General features: G+C 43.3%; 1 protein-coding gene across 10 annotated transcripts in view; it reads left to right on the top strand.

The window, feature by feature from the left end:
- Window positions 1–19399, top strand: part of RUFY3 (RUN and FYVE domain containing 3) — a 96938-nt gene that overhangs the window by 50725 nt on the left and 26814 nt on the right. For all 10 annotated transcript variants that reach the window (XR_012783481.1, XM_075544229.1, XM_075544231.1 and 7 more), the window contains 3 exons: window positions 12343–12516; window positions 17656–17773; window positions 18542–18643. Coding sequence is in view for 9 of the 10 variants with exons in the window: in XM_075544229.1 (XP_075400344.1) it covers window positions 12343–12516; window positions 17656–17773; window positions 18542–18643 (394 nt within the window). In the remaining variant the exon portion in view is untranslated. The remainder of the gene's footprint in view (window positions 1–12342; window positions 12517–17655; window positions 17774–18541; window positions 18644–19399) is intronic.

The raw sequence follows: 19399 nt of genomic DNA, 5'->3' as shown, positions 1-19399 counted from the left end.
ATATATATATATATATATATATATATATATATATATATATGCACATAGATCTATTTCCCCATCATATTATAAATATATCTACCTATATACATGCTTGAATATAGACCTCTATAAATGGCCTTTGTCTCCTAGTTCTTTCCTCTATTTCCTTTTACTTTCCTCTTGTCCCACTATCATGCTCAGCCTTCATTTTGGTTTCAGTAATTCCTCTCGGTTACATTGCCCTTTATCAAGCCCTACCAGAACTCTTATACCCTCCTCACCATTGATTTTGGATCACTTGTTGTTCCCTTGTCCCTGGATTTATTAACACCACTTCCTTTCCGCCTCCTCCCCTTCTCCCATATCCCCCCAGAACTGTCTGCCCTGTTGTTTTCTCCTCTGGTTTGTTTATCCCACCTGTCTTATCTAGATAGACCTGCAGAGATAATAATATGCACACAAAAACAAGACAGAACAAAACAAAATAAAACAACAGCATACCCATGACCAAAAGAAAACTCTGTAAATAGTTCAAGGTCTGTTCATTGACCTCTAGGAGTGTTTTTCAGTTGAATCTGATGGGGTGCTACGCCATGGCCCCAAAGTCTGTTTTTGGCATTCCTTCAGAACTTCCTTGCTTTTCTCCCCTTGCTGTTCTGTTGCACACCCTTAGTGTTTTGCCACAGTGTAGTGGGGTCAGATTGGGCGCAATTCCCGCACTGTGTCTCCATCGTTATCCTCCGTAGGGCTGTGAGTCAATGAGGGATGTCCTGTCTCATAGTAGAGCTGGCCCTTTGGTCCTCTCTGTGCATTGGCTGCTCTGAGCAGGGATATCGTCTTGAAGGCATGGTAGGCCAGGATGTGCTCCACTCTCTCTTCCTCCCCCTTCATTTGTTCCCTCTTCATTGGCTCTTGTGTGCTCTGATCAGACATGTCCTTCTTCCTGAGCTGTAGCTTCAGTGCTATCCTCTGAAGTAAATTCTTCAGTTAGTGGGGAGCGGGGGAATGGTCCATGTAGTTGGGGTTGAGTCCTGCCCCTCAGACCTCTCTGTTGGTTCCCTGACACATGCCAGTATGTTGCATTCACATCTTGGAGCACTGGGTTGAAGTCTGGTCCCTCTGTGGAGATATAAACAATAATCTCCCCATGAGTATCATCACCACCCTTTTTTTTAAAAAACAGGTGCCATAAAGGTTTACACATTGAGCTACTAACTGCAAGGTCAGCAGTTCGAATCACCAGCCCCTCTTCAGAAGAAACACACGGCTTTCTACTCCCATAAACAGTTACAGTTTTGGAAACTCACAGGGGCAGTTCTACCTTGTCCTATAGAGTCGCTATGAGTCAGCATCAATTCGATGGCAGTGAGTTTGGTACATTCTGAGTTTAAAACATTCATAGGTTTACAACTTACATTTCATTGCTGCCTAGAATATGACATAAACAATGCTACCTAAGAGTCAATGTTATCTATCTCCTTAAGGATGTCTTCATGGTCACTCAGGCTCCGACAGACTTGATGATACGTAGTCTCCGGTCTTTTCAGGAGACTGTCAGGACCTGCACTGTTTCAGTTGTTCCAATACTCATCAGCTGTTATAGATGTGCTACAGCTGGTATAAATATGCTACAGCCGTTGTCGATATGCCACAGCTGTTACAGATATGCCACAGCCGTTATAGATATACCTCAGCCGTTATAGATATACCTCAGCCTTTGTAGATATACCACAGCCATTATAGATATACCACAGCCGTTATAGATATACCACAGCCTTTGTAGATATACCTCAGCCGTTATAGATATGCCACAGCCATTACAGATATGCCACAGCCGTTGTAGATATACCTCAGCCGTTGTAGATATACCTCAGCCTTTGTAGATATACCACAGCCGTTATAGACATACCTCAGCCGTTATAGATATACCACAGCCATTATAGATATACCACAGCCATTATAGATATACCACAGCCTTTGTAGATATACCTCAGCCGTTATAGATATGCCACAGCCATTACAGATATGCCACAGACGTTGTAGATATACCTCAGCCTTTTTAGATATACCACAGTCGTTATAGATATACCACAGCCGTTATAGATATGCCACAGCCATTACAGATATGCCACAGCCATTGTAGATATACCTCAGCCTTTTTAGATATACCACAGCCATTGTAGATATACCACAGCCGTTACAGGTGTGCTGCAGCTGTTATACATATGCTATAGTTGTTATATACTACAGCTGTTATAGATATGCCACAGCCGTTATGGACATGTGACAGCAGATATTGATATGGGACAACAACTATAGATATGTGACGGCAGATATAGATATGCAGCAGCAGTCATAGATATGCTCCAGCCATTGTAGATACGCTACAGCGGTTATAGATAGGCGACAGCTGTTGTAGGTAGGTGACAGCGGTTATAGACATGCTGCAGCTGTTATAGATACGCTGCAGCTGTTATAGATACGCTGCAGCTGTTGTAGATAGGCGACAGCTGTTATAGATAGGTGACAGCTGTTATAGATAGGCGACAGCTGTTATAGATAGGCGACAGCTATTATAGATAGGTGACAGCCGTTGTAGATATGCTGCAGCTGTTGTAGATAGGCGACAGCTGTTGTAGATATACTACAGCCGTTATAGATACTCTGCAGCTGTTGTAGATAGGCGACAGCTGTTATAGATAGGTGACAGCTGTTCTAGATATGCTGCAGCTGTTATAGATAGGCGACAGCTGTTATAGATAGGTGACAGCTGTTATAGATAGGTGACAGCTGTTGTAGATATGCTGCAGCTGTTGTAGATAGGTGACAGCTGTTGTAGATAGGTGACAGCTGCTATAGATAGGTGACAGCTGTTGTAGATATGCTGCAGCTGTTATAGATAGGCGACAGCTGTTGTAGATAGGTGACAGCTGTTGTAGATAGGTGACAGCTGTTATAGATAGGTGACAGCTATTATAGATAGGTGACAGCTGTTATAGATAGGTGACAGCTGTTGTAGATATGCTGCAGCTGTTCTAGATAGGCGACAGCTATTATAGATAGGTGACAGCTGTTATAGATAGGTGACAGCTGTTGTAGATATGCAACAACAGTCGGCTTTTATAAATACAAATGTTGATCCTGGCTTCCTGTCTCCTGAGCAATTGCTTTGTAAAACAGAAGACTTCAAGTGGTTGCAGATTTGAACTGCTAGCTTTTATTTATAATACTTTGAAACAGGATCAGCGAATTTTCAGTCACTCAGATTATTACCCATCTCTCTGAGGGTTGAAATAGCCTACATTAATAGAATTGAAATTTTACTCTCTGTCTTAGACTGATAACATCTGTTCTACTTCCTGTCTCTATAGCCTGTTCTGGCGTTTCATGGCAATAACATCATGTGATCTTTTGTCAGGGCTTATTTTCTTTGGCATGATGCTTTCAGATTTCACTCGTGTATCAAAACTAACTCCATTTCTCTCTATTCCTGGTTCTGAGATGGCGCACTTTGACCCAGAAGAACAGCAGATAAAACTAACAGATCCCCTTTATTAACGTTTCACATACCCTATGTTCATCATCCCAACCAGTGTTTTGATGGCAGTTTTAAAGACATGGCTATAAGAACCTTATTAAGAAATTTCACTTTTAAAAAAAAGAAAGAAAATTTTACTTTGCCACAGTAATCGTTCCTCTTTAATCCTTGATTTTAATCTTTTGAATCTTGTTACCTTTTTCTGTTGGTATAACAAAATATTTTATCAATTTTCTTGATCTTTAAGAAAGCAATTTTTCTCAATTCTTTATTCCCTATATTTATTTATTTTTGCTCTCTTTTTTTCTTCTGCTTGCTTTGGGTTTATTTTGTTTTTCCAAATACACTCTTCTTATTTGAGGACGATATTTTGTGTTTTTGTTTGTCACCCCTCCCTCCCGCTCCCTGCGGCTGTTTTCAATAGGAGTGCCACTCTGGGTCCTTCCTAAGCAGTGCTTTCACTGCACTCGAGAAGTTGCAGTATCGGTGGTTTTGTTTCAGTCGCCTCAATCGTATTTCCTTTGTGATTTCATTTTAGACTTACTGATTATTCTGCAGTGTGTTTTTAAATATCCACTTAGTTGTGACTCTCATAATTTTTCTTCTGTTACTGAGACCGCATTTCAGTATTAAGAACAGAAAGCATACTTTGTGTAATTTATATCAGATTTGTTTGATAGTACAATATGTAGTTTAGCCCGGAGTATATTTCATTTTCATTGGAGAAACATGTTAATTCTGCTGTTGCTGGGTAGAGCAATTTTAGTGTCTAAGGATTGTGCTATTGTTCCTGCCTTGTATTTCCTTATTGATTTTCTGCCAGTTATTCTAAAGCTGGGGCATTGAAGTCTCCAATTATTGTTGAAATTTCACTTTCTGCCTTTAATTTTGTCAGTTTCTGCCTATAATTCTGTCGATTTCTTCTAGATAATCAATGCGTTAGTCCAGGTTGACTAGAGAAACAAATCCAGGGACATTCGTGTGTGTAACAGAGAACTTTATATCAAAGAGTAATTATATTATAAGAAAACATCCCAGCACAGTCCAGATCAAGCCTATAAGTTGGATATTATCTCATATGTCCAATACCAGTCTATAAATTCCTCTTTAGACTCCCACAATACATGCAATGATGCAGAATGCAGGAAGATCACAGGCCAGTGGGTGGAAAGTCTTGTGGATTCAGTGGTGGTGGAAGCATCTCAGCACTCACAGGGCTCTCCATGTGGCTTATCAAGAGGAATGTGAAGCAGAGAGAATGTGTGTACTGTCCCCAGGGAGGAAGACAGAAGTTCCCAGAATCCTCAGGGGAAGGCCTTACGCACACAAAGGCATCATTGGCTATGACCTGATTGACCGGCGAGACTCCTCCCCTTCACTCAAGTTGACAGGAGGTTGTGTAACTGCCACAATCTGAGATTCTCCTGTTGGGTATTTAATAAGACTGAGCAGTGCAATGCGGGTAATTTAAGTGTGTTGTTGCATACATTTGAGTATCATGCTTGAAGGGGTATTGTAATGAGATCACTCTGGAGGCAACCAAGAGGAATGACAGCCATGTGAAGAGCACTGGAATGTTCCTTGACAAACGTTTATGAGGCATGGCAGAGGTCGTCGCACATTCGTGTGGGGAACAGCGTCATTTTACATGGAACAAGTCGGTGAACACCACAGGGGTATATTTTAGTTCCGTGGTCAAGCTGAGCTTTCCAAAGGGAGGCGCCAAGTGTGGCAGTGGGTTTCTCACCAGGTTCAGAGGCCAAGCGTAGTCTGACAGACTGAAGTAGACTGCTGCAACAAAACCGAATTAGGAGAAGGCTTCTTTCTCCCCTTGAGAGTACATGTTTTCCTGTCAGAGTCCTGCCAAAGTAAATGTAGTCCAGCTTGCCGTCAGTAGCAAGAGCCGTTTAATTGTGGGACCTTCGTCTGATGTGGCGATAGGTTAAGGAACGGAGGAGTGAACAGAGGACAGAAACAAAAGAACAGTGTGCATCGATGCCCTCCGAGACGCTGTCTGGCTCCTTTTAATCAACGGAACAGGATGATTAGGACCCCGTTTTCATGGCTATAGGGAGGTTTGTGCATTTTGCGTCTTCCGCCGATGAGAATCCTGTGTGTGAGTGTCAAGTTCTGGGAACAATTTTGGTCACCTTGCCTGTTGAACTTCTCAGCCACAGCTGTCAGTAGGAAACGGCATGAAAGAGAAACTTAGCCTGAGATGGACTGGCGGGCTTTCTGTCAATTTGCGTATTTACTCGGTGTCGTGGGGGAAGCAGACTGTGATTACACTACACCTTGAAGGGTCTGCGGCTCAGTGGGTCTAAAGCTCCAACGCACGCACAGACTGTCTGGAGACCTCGCTGCAGCAGGACCTGCATAGCCTAAGATGTCCGGTTTCCGAAGACGTCGTGTTGATGCCACTGCTGATGGGCCAGGACTGCCCATCGAGTAGTTTGTTAACAGAATCCTTTGTGGGGGTTTCTAAGCCAGTTTCCGGGCTTTTGTTGTGCGTCTCCCTTGGGAATCAGGCTGCAGTGAGTCACTGTCAGGTCCCTGGGTGTGTGTCACTTCGGAGGAGGGAGCCAGGAAAAGAAGCAGTGAATGAGTGCGGTGTCTGTGTCTCACTTTCCTGATAAGGACATTGAGGTTCCAAAGAGGTGAGATTTCTTGCCTAGGGTCACATAATAAGGTAACTGGCCCAAATAGGTGGTGCATAGCATTATTGATTGAGAAAACCCAAGGTTTCTAAGACTGATTATTTTGGTTGTAAATGAGGTTTAAGTAAATGTTCATGATACACTTGAACAAAAGCGTGGTCATACTAGTTACAAAGTTAGTTCTTACAGTAAGTTCCTTCGATCAAAGAGAACTCATTTCATAGAGCCCTGTGGCATAGTGATTAAGTGTCGGGCAGTGATCCGAAATGACAACTTGTTTCATGGCTAATTTTTTGCCCTGGGAGCCATCGTGAGTCATTCCAACATAAAGTAAGCTTTTTATTTTTTTAATATGTTGCTATTAATTTTGTTATTCTTAGTCTCCCATTACGTACCATTGAAAATCTCTGTGTGACACTGTTTTTTGGTTTGTTTTATTTATAGTTGTAAGAATACATAAAAACCAAACCACTGCCAACGAGCTGCTTCTAACTCCTCGCGACCTCACCTTCCCCTCGAGTGTCTGGTTGGTTGGCACTGCCAGCCTCGTGGTTGGCCGTCTAGTGTTTGCCTTCACAGCGACACCAGGTCTCCGAAAAACATATTAGCCCACTGCCATCTGGCTGACTCCAACTTATCGAAACCTTCTCTAGGGTTCTGGACGCTATAAATCTTGTCTGGAAGCAGCTCGCCTCATGTTTGTCCAGGGTAGCAGCTCGAACTCACTGCCTTCAAGGCAACCCCGACTCCTACTGCCGACTCTCCAGTTGAAAGTCCAGCACTTAGCTACAGTGCCAGGAAGGCTCTTCGTTCTAAGCTGTAAATCTTACGAGAGAGGAAAGCCTCATTTTTCTCCCACAGAGGAGCCAGTGCGTTCAAAATAGTGGCCTGCGCTGAGCAGCTTCATAAATAACCCAGGGTGCCAGTAGGGCCCCCTACCCAAGTTGGCATTTTTCTCACATGTACAACTGAGTGATACCAATTACATTAATCCTGTGTAATCATCATCAAACATCCATTGACGTATTTTTCAGTACCAAAACAGAAGCTCAGTACTTTGTAAATAGCTGTTCCTTTTCCCCACTTCCTCCCACCCCAGCAACCACTAATAAACTTTGGTTTATAGCTGTTGGCGACCACCTAGGATAAAAGCCTGATCTGTTGAAAATTTAGGGCATTCTGAAGAGTAAATACTATGTATGTTGCACAGATTATTTTTACTTTCAAAAAAATTAGGAGCCATGTGCCATAATACAAAAATAATGGGCCTTGTTTTTGCCTCAGGAAGCAGTTCAAGATAATGCTGTATGAACGTTAGTCATTCCACTTTGGAAAAATACAGTGAGGTTTGGTCAGATGATTGGTTTACAGAGCAGCATGACTCATTGTCAGTCTTAGTCCCCATCCTTTGCTATAACTGTTAGCTAAGAGAGTCACATGTGTCTAAAGTTTATCGAAGTAACCCCACATGGGGAATTAGCAGTCTTGAAGAGATAGAATGAAAAGCTCAATGTTTGTACTCGGAATGAGAGGTGCTTCCAAAAGTGTGTGGAACGATTGCATCATCCTGTAGGTCCATTCTCCCACAAACTTTGAAGCCCCTCCAATATGATTCAGTTCAAAGAGTTGATAGCGCCATACGTGATCAAGTCTACGCTATCAGGGATTTAATTCCTATAACTCAGACGTACTGTCATCAAGTCGATTCCGATTCCTAACTGCCCTGTAGGACTGGCTAGACCAGCCCTTGTGGGTGCCCAAGACTACAACCCTCTACAGCGATAGAAAGCCTGGGCTGTCTCCTGTGGGACAGCTGGTACTTTCCGATCGCTGGCCTTGCGGTTTCTACTATAGTCCATCCACCCCAGACCTCAACTGAAAACTTCTTACACATAGCTGAGACTCTGTGAAAGGATTATTAAAAATCCAACTTCCTGTTTGGAAAAATGTCTCTTAAGCATGATGTTATATACTCCAAATTTATTCTCCTCCATGATTGGTCTTAAAAATACAAAACATTTTATTGTGAATTAAGTGAAGGTTGCAGAGCAGATGAGTTTTCCATTCTGCAGTTCTTGCACTTTCCGTTTCATCTCGGAGATTGTAACCCCACAGGGCAGCATTCTGTGCCCCACTCCCTCCTGGTGTCTGCCCTGTTGCCCTTCCTCCTCCTCTTCAAACCCTGTGGGGCTTTTGTCTTGGATAAAGTCTGCCCTTTTGATCTCAAATGGTTCATTTAGTCTAAATTATACTGATCGCCTGAATGTTATTGTTTCCCTATAGACTTGTCTATTGTTTGGCTGAAAATTAAGCCATGGGGTACGTTCATTTCCAGATCCGAAGGCCCAGAGTTTCAGGGCTCCCCCTACTCCATCTGACGAATAAGCCTGGCCTTTTTTATGCCCTTCAGAGCTGATCGTGGTAGCCCAGCACCTTGTCCTACTTGCTTCTGGTCGCAGGGCCATGGACACTGATGTTCGTGCGGTCCACTAGTCCACTGAACTACTTGTTTCTATGTGTCTTCCATTTCCTTCCATCTTCGTTCCTCTGGGCAAGGAGACGTGACTAGTTTTAACTGGATTGGAATGGGGTTGTAAAGGTAGCTCCCAGCATTGTTTAATTCTGTTACTAACTTCTTGAATACATGGTATACCGTCTTAAGACAGTGCACCTATTCATCCAACTCCCACTGCAGCTTATTGCCACTTATTGGAAGTCCATTAACTGGGAGCCCAGTAGCTCTCCAAACATTCTCATCCATGGCCTCCCATCCCTGTCCTATCCCCTTCCCCTTGTGACTAAGGGCAGTAAAAAACACGAATGTGCATGAAAGTTGGTAATCATGTTGGCAGTCAAGATCCGATAAAAATGTTCTTCACAGCTGTATTTCAGGGGTGGTTTTTTATTTCAGGATCTCCTTGTTCGCATATTTTGTCCTTGACAAACTCATCTGTCGTGAGCAAAGAAAGCCCTGTTTGAAGAATGGGCCTCAAAACAAATCCGTGCGTAAGAATTACTGGTAACTATACCAATGTGACTTTCATATGAAATACTTTTATAAGAATATGACTTCAGAAAACTACAACCAAACAGGATTTGTATAGCTGTCATTGTAAATTTTTAAAATCTTAAACCTAATGGCAATTAGCGTACAATTTAACCATTTGACTGTCCAGTTAACTGTGAAAATAAATGTAAATAAAATTACTTGTCATAATCTACATACAATAATCTCTTTTTAAGTGGCTTGTTTGTATTATGGAAGCTTAGTTTTATTAATAGATCCCTCAAAAAAGCAAACTCAAACTCACTGCATCAAGTTGATCCCCACTCCTAGTAAGCCTATAGGACAGAGTAGAAATGCCCGTTTTCACGACTATAAATCTTATTGGGAGTAGAAAGCCTCAGTTTTCCCCCAGAGAGCTGCTGGTGGTTTCAAGCTGCTGACCTTGCAGTTCAAATCATAACCCCCTATGCTAACAGGTCTCCTCTCAATACCCGTGGGTGGAACAAACAATTAATGTGTTTGACTTGAGGTTTGAATCTGCACAGGCACCTTGGAAGAAAGGAACCTGACTATCCACTTCTGAAAAATCAGCTGTTGTAAACGTGGTAGAACACAGTTCTTACTCGGACATGCACAGACTGTCAATGAATTGAAATCAGCTTGACAACAATTTAAAGTTGTTGCTTTTTGTGAGTTTTTCTCTGTTAAGAGGAATTGAACTGTTACACAGATTTTTTTTTTATTACTAGAAATTTGATACTTTGGAAGAAGGCACATGACATGGGGGAAAGCTTATTAAGTTTCGTGTTAGCCTCAGGTCCAAATTCTCCCACTTGTGAGCTGTTTAGCTTTGGACTGCTTTTATGTACCTGTTTTATTACTTGTGTGAGTCTGGGTAGACTAGAAAAACAAATCCACAGAAACTCATATGTATATAAGAGAGCGTTTTATATAAAGGGTAAGTGTATATTAAGAAAGCATCCTAACTCAGTCCAACATTAGCCCATATGTCCGAAACCAATCTACAAAGTCCTCCATCTCACAAAACACACACAATTATGCCGACTGCAGGAGGAAAGCTGAATCAGTGAGCATGTAAGCATCACAGCGCTGACGGGTCTCCACACGGCTGCTCCAGCACCCAGGGCTGCATCGGGGTAGTTCTATATGTGGCTTCTTCTCAGGGATGTCTTGCAGGAAGTGAGCCTTGTCAGTTGAAGCAGTGACCTGGCTAAGGCAGCTGCACTCTGGTCCGACCATCAGAAAGCAAGAGACCTGAGAACTAGAAAGACGAGGCTCACTGAGCCATTTATCTGTCTGCCCCTCAATTAACCTCATGTGTGTTTATCGGTCAGGTTGGCACATTAAACTTTAACTATCTCATTACTGGAAAAGGAAAGGACAATACTTAGATAAGAGAGTCATGATAATAAGAAAATCATGGAAGAGTGTTCACCAGAGGGAGAGAAAAACATTATTTGGAGTCGTTGGTTCGTTTGCACATTTATAATAGTGGTCAAGGGTAAGGATTTGGATGAACAAACACGAGCTGGACTCTGGCTCTGGAGTGAACTCCACTGCAGTCAGTATCCATGGACACACGACTTTATTCCCACGGCTGTCTCCTTCCTGGTAAAAGGGCGATAATCCCATCACGCTCTCTTGCTGTGATGTAGGGAAAGATGGAGGTCGCAGTTGTAAGCAGTGGTACGCAGAGTAAGCATTGAGTGAAAGTAGTGAGTGCCTCCTCCCGGTGGGTTCTGTCCTTGTACTTGGCCTTCCCTCAAAGGCTTATCTGTCTGGGTTGGTAAAAACCACAAACGCTGTAAATCTTTAAAATGTGTGAGTTGATTAACTTCTAGTCCTCTAATAATCTGTTTAAATTAGGGTTAAAAGTTTGCTGAGATCAGTGTTTCCCAAAGTGGGCGGTATGACCCCTTGGGGGCCCCTGAAAAAGTGGTGACAGGGCGGCAAAAGCGAGTACTGCGCGCACTTACCGGTGGGGCCACAGCACGGAGGGCTTTTTTGAAAAGGGGGTGGTAGGCCTAATGGGTTTGTTTTTGTTGTTCCTGTGCTGCTTGATAACCCTGCAGACAGCACTCTGTAGACCGTGGGGACAGGGCACGAGTGCAAGCAGGCAGACCACTGTGGTGCCCCGTAAACTAGGCAGGGTGGTGGGAGGGCGTGGGAAGAATATGAAAGACATGTGCTTGAGGATTGTGAATTGATGAAATCATCTTCCTTGCCTCATCAAGACACGCTTGAGGCAAACTGCTGCTGCCTTTCTCTTTTTTTGAACTGCGTGTCTGCGGGGGAACGCACACAGCAAGCAGCAGGGTGGCTGGCGCGGTGCTGCTGCCGAGATTCGTGCCAGTGCGCACCGGTCGGTGTGTTCCTCTGTGTGCTGCTAGTAACAAGACAAGAAGTGGCTTCAAAAAGTTCATGGAGAAATTGCATCGCTTTTTTATTTCACTTTTCCATGAGCTTTCAGAAACCCCCTGGTATCTAACAAAACACTTGCCCTTTAGCATTTTCCACAAATACAAAGGGGCTTGAAAACGTTTATGGGAAATTTCCATGCCGTTTTAGTTCCTTTTTGGTTTGTTTATTTTCACGAACTTTCTAAAGCTCCCTGGTACAGTTGGGTGACATTAACAACTCTTTATAATGCTTCCAAAATGTCCAGTCACCCTTAGCAGGAATTCATTACCCCCCAGGAATAACCCCCCCCCTTGCCTGTCCCTCCCACCCCTGGAAACCTCTAATCCGCTTAGCTCACCATACCTTTGGCTACTCCAGAGAGAGAGTTTATGTAAGTGGGATCACGTGACTGGCTTGTTATACTTCTCATGACATCGTATTTTCCAGGTTCATGTTGAAGCATGTCTTAAGGCCCCCCTTTTATTGGCTGAGTAGGATTCAATTGTTTGTAGATGCCACCTGGTGTTTATTCACGTAGCTCTCGGTGGGGGGCTGTTGTGGACAGTGCATGATGAACCGTGTTCCTGGTTACAGGAACAAAGTGGAGCAAAAAGACAGCAATACTGTCCCTCGTTGTTTCACAGCTGAGTGCAACGCCAGCACGGGGAGGTTGCGCTGAATTAGAAAATGGACTCATTCCAGTAGCCTGACTCTACCCCTTCCTCATTTGGCTGCAGATCCAAATTACCTCATGGCTAATGAGCGCATGAACCTGATGAATATGGCCAAGCTGAGTATCAAGGGCTTGATCGAATCAGCTCTCAACCTGGGGAGGACTCTGGACTCCGACTACGCACCGCTCCAGCAGTTCTTCGTGGTGATGGAGCACTGCTTGAAGCACGGCCTGAAAGGTAGGCCAGCGGCCCCACATGCAAGTGTCCCTGCTGCTGCATCCTAGCGGCATGTGCTTCGAGAAGAAAGCCTGCTCTGGGAGCCCAGCCATGAGAGCACGGAATTAACTGTTTCCAGGGGAAGGGTACCTCCACGGGGCCTGGACAATTCCCTCATTGTTCTTTACGGCTGTGATTGCAACACCTGGTGGGAATGCTTGTTAAACGAGTAAGTGTTCGATAGACACCTACAGAAGCTATCACTGAATGGATCCATATAAATGTCACTTTGACTGAGTCGCAGTGTTGTTGTTAGGTGCCGTCTAGTTGGCTCGGAGCCACAGTGACCCTACTCTGCACGGCAGAACACAACCCTGCCATGTCCCGCGCCAGCCTCACAGTTGTCCCTGTGCCTGAGCCCATTGCTGCAGCCGCGGTGTCAGCCCAGCACCTTGAGGGCCTTCCCCGCTTTCACTGCCCCCACCTTACCAAGCATGACGCACTCCTCCGGGGCCTGGGCTCTGCTCACGCTATGGCTGAAGTATGTCAGGGGAGGCCCCGCCGTCCTGGCCTCTCGGGGAAGCCTTCTGGCAGTGCTGCTCCTGGCACACACCCCTGGGTGCGTCGTGCTCCGCAGACGGCCAGCCGCAGACGCTGCCGTTCATTGAGCCTTCCTTACTATGTCCACCTGTCCCTGCACGTCAGGCACCTTGACTGCGGCTTCCGTGAGCACTGATTGTGAATCCAAGCAAGGCATCGTCAACCTTTGCCCATTTAGCATGATGATAAGTATTGTGAGGATTTGGGTCTTTTTTTCGCCTTGAGTCATACTCCATACTGATGGCTGCAGTCCTGATGGTCTGCAATCAGCAACAGTTTCAAGTCCTCTCTTTGAGCAAGCAGGATTGTGTCATCTACATAGTGCAGATTCTTGATAAGCCTTCCTCTGATCCTGATGCCAATTCTTCTTCATATAAGCCAGCTTCCCTGGTGATTTGTTCAACATACAGATTGAGTAAGTGTGGTGAAAGGGTCCCGAGTGTACTGAGTTTAGGGAGGGCTGTCTACAATACACTTCTTTATTGTGCTGCTTTTGTTATTCAGGCGTAAAAAGATATGTAGCGCCCAGCTTACAGATGGGTTGCAGTCTGACATGACAGCGCCATTGTACGTCATAAGTAGCCTTTGAACACCTACTGGTTTTGAAAGTAGAACATCAAGAGGGAACAACATACTCAGTGTTTCACAAGCTAAAAGAGCTGAAGACAAAATATCCTATGGGAAAAATATTGAACGATTCAGGAAATATCAAAAGAAGATAGACCACATAAAGTCACTGTACCAAAAAAGAATTTTTCAGTGTTCATGCATTTCAGGAAGTTACTGTTGATCAGGAATTGATGATGCGCCAAGCCCCGACAGCAACATACTGCCATGAACAGCGCATTAACATAGAGGACTGTGGGGCTGGCCCCAACCTGAGCTACGTTCACCCCCTCCCTAGAAGAATGTACTACAGCACTGAAGATACAGGGTGAGGAGAATGGCTGGTCTGTCCTGACCACACAGGAGCAAACTAAAAGGCAAAGAGAGAAATACAGAGACAGATAGGAGAACCTCATCCTGGCCTTCACACCTCACGGACCATATCCCTGCTCGGAGCAGCCAATACACAGAGAGGACCTGAGGGCCAGCCCAAACACGAAACATGACATCCCTTCACTGGCCCAAAGCTCTATGGGGAACAACACAGGAGACACAGTGCAGGAAGTGTGTCCAGTCTAAGCCCCCAACAGTGGGGCAAACTGCAAAGGGAGCACAACAGAACAGCAAGGGGGGCATGGGAGAGGAGGAGACGGGGGAAAGGGAGTGGAAGGCCAACAAACTCAGGGACAAGGGAACAACAAGGAATCTAAAATCAATGGTGAGGAGGGTGTAGAATGTCTGGTGGGGTTTGATCAATTGTAATGTAACCAAAAGGAATTACTGAGAGCCGGATGAAGGGTAAACATGATAGTGGGGCAGGAGGAAAGTAAAAGGAAATAGAGCAAAGAACTAGGAAGCAAAAGCTATATAAAGAGGTATAAATAGAAGTATATACACATGTAAATATATTAATATATAAGGATAGGGGTATTGGTCTATCTACCTATATTTATATGTTAAAGTGTTCAGGAAGCAGACAGACTTTGGGCCTCTACTTAAGTCTACCCTCAACATAAGAACACTTTGTTCTAATAACCTGGCACTGTGTTCTAATAACCTTCCCAACACAATCACTGAAGACTAAATCTATTACAAGATATAGCACCTGGGGTCTTAAAGGTTTGGAGTTAAACAAGCAGCCATCTAGCAGGGAAGCAACAAAGTCCACCTGGAAGAGGCACACCAGCCTGTGTGATCACACGGTGTCGCCGGGATCAGGTATCAGACATCAGAATACCCAAAATAAACAATCATATCAATGTGAAGGAGAGGGGTTGGAGTGGAGACCAAAAGCCCATCTGTAGACAATTGGACATCCCTTCATCACAGAGGAGTCCGTAGAAAGGACAATTCAGCCAGAGTGCAGTTTAGCACCAATGAAACATACAATGTTCCTCTTGTATTTGAATGTTTCCCCACTATCATGACCCCAGTTCTACCTCACAAATCTTGCTAGACCAGAGACTTTACATTGGTACAGATAAGAGCTTTTGACATGCAGAAGCCAGGACAGATAAACCCTCAGAAACAGTAATGGGAAGAGTGACACCATGAGGGAAGGGAGAAGGGGACAGAGGGGAAACCAGTAACAATGATGGATGTATAACAACCCTCCACACCTCCCCCCCCCACTCAGGAAAAAAACCAACAGAAATGTGGGTGAATGGATATAGCAGATGGTGGAAATTATGAAAAAATAATATATTTTTATCAAGGATTCACTAGGGTGTGAGGGAGGGAAAAAAGAGGAGCTGATACTAAGGGCTCAAGTAGAATGATGTTTTGAAAATAATGAGAACACATGTACAAGTTTTCCTGATATAATTGATTTATGGATTGTTATCTTTAAGAGCCCCAAATAAAATGATTTACATTTAAGAAAAGAAATTGCAAAGACAAGCACCTGGCCAGGCTACTAGAAGAGACACTTCGCAGCTCCTCCTGCAAGAGGCCATTACCAACAAAGGTTATTCAGCAGGATGCAGTCTCACTGATAGCGCCCCAAAGTAAAAACCTGTGGAGGATGATTTTAAAAAGTGGCAGCAGCACATGAAAAGGGAACCACCAGACATGGGAGCTGGATTCAAAGAAGACATGGAATGAGGGTTTTCACTGCTGACATCAAACTGTTCTTGGCGGAAAGCAGAGAATAACAGACCATGTTTACCTGTGTCCCATTACCTGGGGTAAGGAGCCCTGATGACTTAGTGGTTACATGTTGGGCTGCCAACCGTTACCTGGGGAAAGGCATTCCACTGCGTGGATCATAATAAATTATGGGTAATGTTTCAAAGAATGGGAATTGCAGCTAACTTCGCTGCATTGCTACAGAACTGTTTGTACCAAGAGGCGGGCATTTGAAAAAAGGGGATGTTGCATGGTTTAACAGAGGAGCACCGGGCATCAGAGTTGTATGCTTTTACCATCTTTAGTCAGTCTGTATGCAGAGCAAATAATTTGAGAAGCTGAACTATAGGAAGAACATGGCATCAGGACTGAAGGCAAAATAATTAACAACCTATAATAGTTCAGATGACACAGCCTCTGTTGCTGAAAGTGAAGGGTCCTTAAAGCACTTACTGGGGAGATCGAAGACCACAGACTCCAGTATGAACTATCCTCAACATAACAAAAACAAGGCCCCTCATCACGAGACTAGGAAGCAGCGTAATACATGGAGAAAACATTGACGTTGTTTTCAATCAAATGAAATCCACAATCAGTGCCCATGGAAGCAGCAGTAAGGAAATCAAGTGACATATTTTTCTGGGCAAATCTGCTGCAAAAGACCTCTTTGAAGCGTTTAAAAAAAATAAAGATATCCCTTGAGGACTAAATTGTGACTAACCCAAGTATTGATATTTTCAGTATACATGATAAAGTTTGGATAGTGAATAAGGAAAACAGCAGGAGAAATGATGTATTTGAATGTTGGTGTTGGAGAAGAGTTGAATAGGACAGGGAACCAGAACAAGTAATAAATCTGCATTGCAAGAACTATAATCGGGATGCTCCTTCGAAGCAAGAATGGCAGTATTTGACCTACCTACATTAGACATGGTATCTAAAGGTCATTGGAGAAGGACATCATATTTGGTGAAACAGGGTCAGCCCAAAAGAGAAAGACCCTCAGTGGGATGGATTGGCCCAGTGGCTACAAGAACAGGTGTAAACAGCAACACTTCTGAGGATGGCACGTGGCAGGAAGCATAAGTACGCTTCTTTATCTTGGGCAGAGGGTCACTACCAGTCAACAGCGCCCAGCAAGAAGCTGTTCATTATTTTATAAAGTGACTCTTGTCAAACACAACTATAAAGTTTGTATTCATTATAAGCATATTTTTAAATAACATGAGGCACATTGATGACAATTATTTACATGGTCAATTTTTAAAGCCATGTACGTCTCAAGTATTTATCAGAAATAAAGAGATAAGTAATAAAAAATCAGGAACAAGTTGTTCTTGTTTGTTTAATTACTTTGCCACCTGCCTTGGGTATTCTGCAGTTTGTCTTAGCACAGACAAAAGTGTGGTCGCTCCTCTAGAAGCTAAAGAACAGATCACTTAGTGTCACAGCTGAAAAGACCACGAAATGTAGTCTGGTCCAATACAGGTCATTTCACAATTGGAAACAAGCTGCGGATGCGGATGTGACTTGCTCAAGGTCACACAGTGAGTTGGAACAGAGCAAGAACTAGGATCCAGGTCTCCTCGTTTCCCTTCTCTAGTAGGTGTTCCGCACAACCATGAGCCTTCTGAGGGCAGGACGTGGCTTTTCTAATTTTAACAGTTGTTATCTCTTTTGAAAGCATGAATGGTTTTAGAATTATATAATATCTAGGATTAGTTCCCTGGGAAGGTCATTGAATAGACAGAGGGAGTTAATGAGCATAGATTGAGAGAATATTTATGTTGTAAGAAATATTAAACTACTGCTTTGTTTTTGTTTTAGCCAAGAAAACATTTCTTGGGCAGAATAAATCCTTCTGGGGTCCTCTAGAACTGGTAGAAAAGCTTGTTCCAGAAGCGGCAGAGATAACAGCAAGCGTGAAAGATCTTCCAGGACTCAAGTAAGTCTGAGTTTCACTCTGTTTCTTAGGAAAAGCAACAGAGTAGGGGTCTTGAAGAATGACCCCAAGACAACAATTATTGCTATAATTTGTGACATGATAGTCCAAAACGTACAATGTTATTACGAATAGTACTATTGTGAGAGAATTGGAAATATAAAATATTCAGAACAGTATGCCTGTGAGGTATAATTAATTGTTAACCTAAGAGAGGTTGTCTTGTTGAAATAAGAAATACTTCTTTCTTCTTTGTCATTTGTTTGTTTTAAGCCCCTAGGGAGAATTAGCGAGTCTCAAGAAGTTAGCTCTAGGGAGGTGGCTTGCTGGACTTGACTCAGAACAAGGGATGTATTCCACGTGGTGTTGAGCACCAGACTGAGTGTTACCAAATATACTCAGGAATTACCACCTAGAATTTGCCTTGGAGTCAAAAATGTGGCAGTGATCCTTCCCAACGTAGCATACTTTAATTTTAATCAGATCGACTGTGTCTGCATTAGTGTCTGGACACTTCTGTGGACCATTTTCAATTGTGTCTTCAAGAGAACTTGTTGTCAGATTATACTCTCATTCAGCAACTGATTCTTTGCAGGAGCCTTGTCCCAAACACGCCTCTGCATTCTCACCAGCCCTTATGCAATTCCTCACAGAGGAGGGTGGTGGGAAAGGTGGGGGGAGCCCTCCATACGCGTGTTACACAGGGAGTCCACCCTGTGGTCACTCAGGCCCTGCTCTGTGCTTAGTTGTTTGGTTTCTGTGTTTTTATAGAACACCAATAGGTAGAGGAAGAGCCTGGCTTCGTTTGGCATTAATGCAAAAGAAACTCTCAGAATACATGAAAGCTTTGATCAATAAGAAGGAACTTCTCAGGTACGAATTTGCATTTTTTCTGCATTTATGTTAACTAGCAAGTTTAAGAAATGGAAATGGTAGACTGTGCCTTCAGAGAGCTCCTGGTCTGACATTGTGTTAGTGCAGTGTATGAAATATGTAAAGTTAGGATGCCGTCTTGCTCATCTTATAAGCAGATACTTAGACAACTTTTTATGACGAAGCTTCTGGGAGAATAGACCCTTCACCGTTCTATCTGCTCAGAGACTTCAGAGGCTGCCAAATAACCATACTATTTATAGAGATATGATAAATTTGTAGCTCTTTCATGTGCTTATGTTTGTACTATTTTAGCATTTCCTGATATTGTACCTTAAAGTATAAAAAGAAGAGAAACAAAAATCAGATTTTATTGTTATCGAAAATTGGGATTGGCCTGGAACAATTCCAGTTGGCTTTGTGGAAAACAAATAGTTTGAAGTTCTCTGCCCAGGATGATATCAAATAGGTTAGAAATGAATAGTTTAAGTTACCGAACTTTTTGAGTATTAGTAATTTGGGTGCATCTTTCAGCAGTTTAGTCATCTGTGTGCCTTGAAGAATTTTTATCTGGAAATTTTCAAATACTTTGTTTCTCTTTTGCATGTTTACTTCTAAGTCATTTTATAACTGTTACACCTGTTCTGTGAGTATGTAGTGTAGAAAAACCCAAAATGAGTTTAACTGGCCACCAGAAAGGGAATGGTTAAGTAAGTTTATAGTATATTAGTGGAATGTTATGAAGCAAGTGTATTT

The sequence above is a fragment of the Tenrec ecaudatus genome, chromosome 3, assembly GCF_050624435.1.
Source record: "Tenrec ecaudatus isolate mTenEca1 chromosome 3, mTenEca1.hap1, whole genome shotgun sequence".
In the NCBI taxonomy this organism is placed as follows: Eukaryota; Metazoa; Chordata; class Mammalia; order Afrosoricida; family Tenrecidae; genus Tenrec; species Tenrec ecaudatus.
This window is presented reverse-complemented; position numbering and strand designations above follow the sequence as displayed.